Source organism: Antrostomus carolinensis, unplaced genomic scaffold (assembly GCF_000700745.2).
Source record: "Antrostomus carolinensis isolate BGI_N321 unplaced genomic scaffold, ASM70074v2 scaffold26909, whole genome shotgun sequence".
In the NCBI taxonomy this organism is placed as follows: Eukaryota; Metazoa; Chordata; class Aves; order Caprimulgiformes; family Caprimulgidae; genus Antrostomus; species Antrostomus carolinensis.
In genome coordinates, this window is record NW_010336820.1 from 311 (window position 1) to 4,309 (window position 3,999).

At 52.1% G+C, this 3,999-nt stretch overlaps 1 protein-coding gene across 1 annotated transcript in view; it reads left to right on the forward strand.

Moving 5' to 3' along the window:
• Positions 1 to 2,392: 2,392 nt before the first annotated feature.
• Positions 2,393 to 3,999, forward strand: part of LOC104530429 (sarcoplasmic/endoplasmic reticulum calcium ATPase 3-like) — a gene marked incomplete at its 5' end in the record, with an annotated part of 18,327 nt that continues 16,720 nt past the window's right edge. Inside the window, 1 exon segment of the mRNA XM_029086743.1 lies at positions 2,393 to 2,481. Within this exon segment, the coding sequence (XP_028942576.1) occupies positions 2,393 to 2,481 (89 nt within the window).

A 3,999-nucleotide genomic window follows, 5' to 3' on the forward strand; every position in this document is an offset into this window, starting at 1 on the left:
AGTCTGGCGGGGGGAGAAGGAGCATCTCTCTTGGGCAGCCTCCCCAAACCACCCAGCCAAGCTGCAGCGCACAGCTTTGCCACCTCCTTCTATTGCTCCTGTTATTATTTATATTATTTTTGGGTTAGAAACCTTACCTATCCTCTTTACGGATTAAGACACAGCTATTTCCTCTGGGCTGTTTCCACCACCTGCAAACCTGGCCCCTTTTCAGCCTGGAAATCTGCCGAGACATCATGCCAAAAAACCTGCAAACACCTTTGCAATCCCCCAGCCATCTCCTCACTCTGCCGGTCACGCAAGCCAGGAGCAGGCAGGAAATTTGATATATAACCTCTGGTTGCTGTGGGTTACGCAGCACCTTTTTAAATAGGCATGGAAAAATGAAGGGCCTGGAATGATTTTGATTTTTTTTTCTTTCCTTTTCCTTTTTTAATAAGAAAGTTGCTATTGTGAAAGTAGCAATTGTTTTGTAGCTGCGAGCGTTTGGAAACAAACAGGCTCGTATCAGACAAAGCCAGCAGGGGCTAGGGTGGATGCTTTCAGATTTTTAATAAATAATAGTCCAGTCATCATTTTGGAGTGCAGGAGTCCATTTTCTGAAGACACCAGGAGATTTTGGCTCTCTGGAAGGCTCATGGGGTTGGACATATCTAAAAAAGATGAAGGATGCTCACTCTTCCAAGGTCTCTTCTGGTGTTGCAGAAATTTCAGCCACACTTTGCCTCCGTTCCTTGAGTCCATCATCTCGGGGTGATTCAGTCGCTGAAGGAGAGGCGATGTGTTTTGGGTCTCTTTATCAAGGCCCTTCATGTGTTAGTGTTGGCAGCTCCTCCCAGAGCAGCTCAGTGCTTCAACAGAGGGCCCAGGATGTCCTGAGTCTCTTCTGCAACCCTTTGGTTCGTGATTTTCTCTGAAACCCTTCAGGAATGCTGAGGGGCCTTAAGGATGGACTCAGGGAAAGGAGCTGAGGGCAATAGCTCAGCAAGCGGGGTATCTGCAGATGGCTGTGGAGAAGTTGCTTTGGGCTCAGAAGTATTTACGTAGGAGACACAGGCTTTGAACCTCCTGCTTTGATTTGCCCAAACCTGTAAAATACGGAGGTAAGAAGACCCAAGAAGGTGTCCCAGTGCTAAACCTGCCGTAAACGTGCTTCCCCAAGCTTGGCCTTTTTTCCTTGGCTTAGCCCTCAGCTTGCACCTCGGGATACCAGGCTGCAGCTTCAGGTCTCACACCCACCAGCCAGTGTGGCTGCACTGGTCCAGTGTCCTTGGATTATTAACAATAATTAATAATAATAGTAAATCAACCTCTATTAGTTGCTGGAGGAAGCACAGAGAGGAGACAAGTGGATGGTACCCAGAGCTGTTGCATCTCTGGTGCTGAGTGATGCCTCCTGATTTCTCCTGGGGAACATCTCAAATGAACAGAGGAAAATAAATGGGGAAAATAAATGATTTGAGCCAGGGTGGAGAGGGACAGTTGCCCCTGCACCCCATTTCCGGAGCTGTTGAGCAGGTCTGTAGAGCTGAGGGCATCGCTTTCCTGCAGCCGTCCTCCTTCCTGGCTGCTCCTCGCAGGGAATCATGGCTGGGGAAAAGCATTTGTCATACCAACTTTATTTACTTATTATGTTACTTTTTGGCTTCGGTGCAGGTCATAAATAATGATTAAGCAGAAATGAGTGTCGCCAAACTGTCTCTTGGGCTGGGGTCGGGCACTGCTCTTGCTGCTGTTGGAGGTGCCCCGAAGGGTGGGCTGTGTTGGGGGAGATTGGGAGAGCTTGGGGAGAAGGGGATTTTTGCTGTATTTTGGGGGTTTTTTTGTTTTGTTGCTCTCACTATAGCAGCAAGAGAGAAACTGGAGGGTGTTTGAAAGACAAAAATCACTAAAAATAGAATATGTGGGACTTCTACTGCTCCCTGAGGCTTTATTACTGAGCTGCCAGTGCCCAGAGCTGAACTGTGATCCTAGTAGTGTGCAAGGCGAGCTGGTGGCTGAGAGCTGGCTGGGAAAGGGTGGCAGGAGCAAGCCCCTTCCTGCAGCTCCTGCCTGGTCAGACCCTGCCCCATGGAGCTTCCCAGGGCAGAAGCGGAAACCCAGACCCAATTCCCTCTCTGCTCCAAGAAAAACACAGGCACCTTCTTAGGAACTGGCTCAACATCGCTTCTCTCTGATGGAAATAAAGAGCTGGAGGAGTTGAACATGAAAAAGGCAAGGGAGAGCTGGAAGGATTTGGACAGGAGTGGTGGGCAACCAGGGAGGGGACTGAGCCTGGTGCCAGCGGGGCCATCACTGGGATGGGACTGGCTAGTGGATCTTCAGGCTGGGAATGTGGGTTGTACCAAAAACTCACTGCCTGATGCTCTGTCTCCATCTTTCCCCCTTGCAGATGTTCATCATGGAGAAGGTGGAGGGTGCCCAGTGCAGCCTGCATGAGTTCAGCATCACCGGCTCCACCTATGCCCCTGAGGGACAGATGTGAGTGTGGGTCCCCTCTGCTTCATGGGTGACATGGGGTGGCCCTGGGCTGGCAGTATGGTTGGGGGCAGGTGGGAGGGTCAAGCTCCTCACCACGGCTGGGCAGGTGGGAGGGTCAAGCTCCTCCCCACGGCTGGGGGACCCCGGGCTTGCCCACAAGTTGGGGAGAAAGGGAGATTTTCCATGATGGTTTGCAGACACACTGAGCCCTGCCTGGGCTTCCAAGCGTTGGGTGGTTGCCCTTCACTTTTGTTGGGAGCCAGGACAATTGTGTCACTGTCCCTTGTTGCCGGCTCCTGCCCAACACGATGGGGGGACACATGCCCCGGCTCTGCCTGCCACCCTCCCTCTGCTCAGCAAAGGGATCCTGAGTGCTCGGCTCTCCCTTCATTAGCCATTCCCATAAAATGAGCCCACTCATGACCTGGAGAGGAAGTCAAAGGTGGGATTAGTGATGATGGAGGCTTTCCACAGGACATACTCATTCTCCATATTTCTGAAGCCTGCACATTTTTGGTATCAGCTGGCAACTGTTACCCCTGCCCCAAGCAGGGCCCGTGGCCAGCAGCCTGTCCAGAGGGACAATGTGCAGAGGGACTTGCCAACAGCTTCAAACCCCGGCAGGAAACGCTCCCCAAGCTCTGTGTCCTCGGCAGGGATGGCTGAGATGACTGCTGTGCCCAGGGCATGATCCCACGGGACGTGTTATGGGGCAGATGTGGTCTTTGCTGAGCTGCAGGTGAGGGTGGGGAGTGGAAGCCAAGGGCTTTTCCCTGCTGCATTATTACACACGTGGGGTTTTCTGCTGTTGTGTTGGTTTATTTCCCCTCCTTCAAAGGGAGGTGATGCTCCCTGGCGTGAGGAAGGTCTGAGAATGAGGAAGATGAGAAGCTCAGGTGGTGATCGGAGCACTCTCCGCTCCCCTTCGCTTTGCTGTGTGATCCTGGGTACATCCTTCACTGTGGTCCCTTCTGCTCATCTGTGGAGCAAATATCATTCATCCCAGCCTCAGACTTAACTTCATGAATATTTATAGAGCCAATTTGATCCTTGGCTGGGAAGCTCCATTAAAAAGTGAGTGAGGTCATAAGCTGGTATCAATCAGTGTGTTTCAATTAAATGAGGAGGGCTGAGGGGCTGAACTCATGTCTGCTAACGTCTGAAGCTGCAGTGTCCCCTCTTCTCCAGGGTCTGCCTGCATGGAGGCTCCGTGTTAGTCTGCAGCATTGCTTTTGAGTTCTGCCTCAGCCCCGTGCTCAGCTTTGTGCATTGAGGGGGATGCAAGGGCTGGCTTTGGTGTCATGGAGGTGAACCTCCCCACTCCCCCAAGGCTGGTGGGACCAGAATGCAGGGTTTGCTTTAACCTGGTCTCAGCGTGGGGGATATTGCTTGCTTGACCTTGGGTTTGCTCACCTCCCTGCACAGCACCCAGCCAGCACTGCCTTTGCTGATGCCTTTCCCAGTGTGTGGGTCTCACCCAGCTCTGTGCAGGGACAGCTGATGATGGGGATATACCCC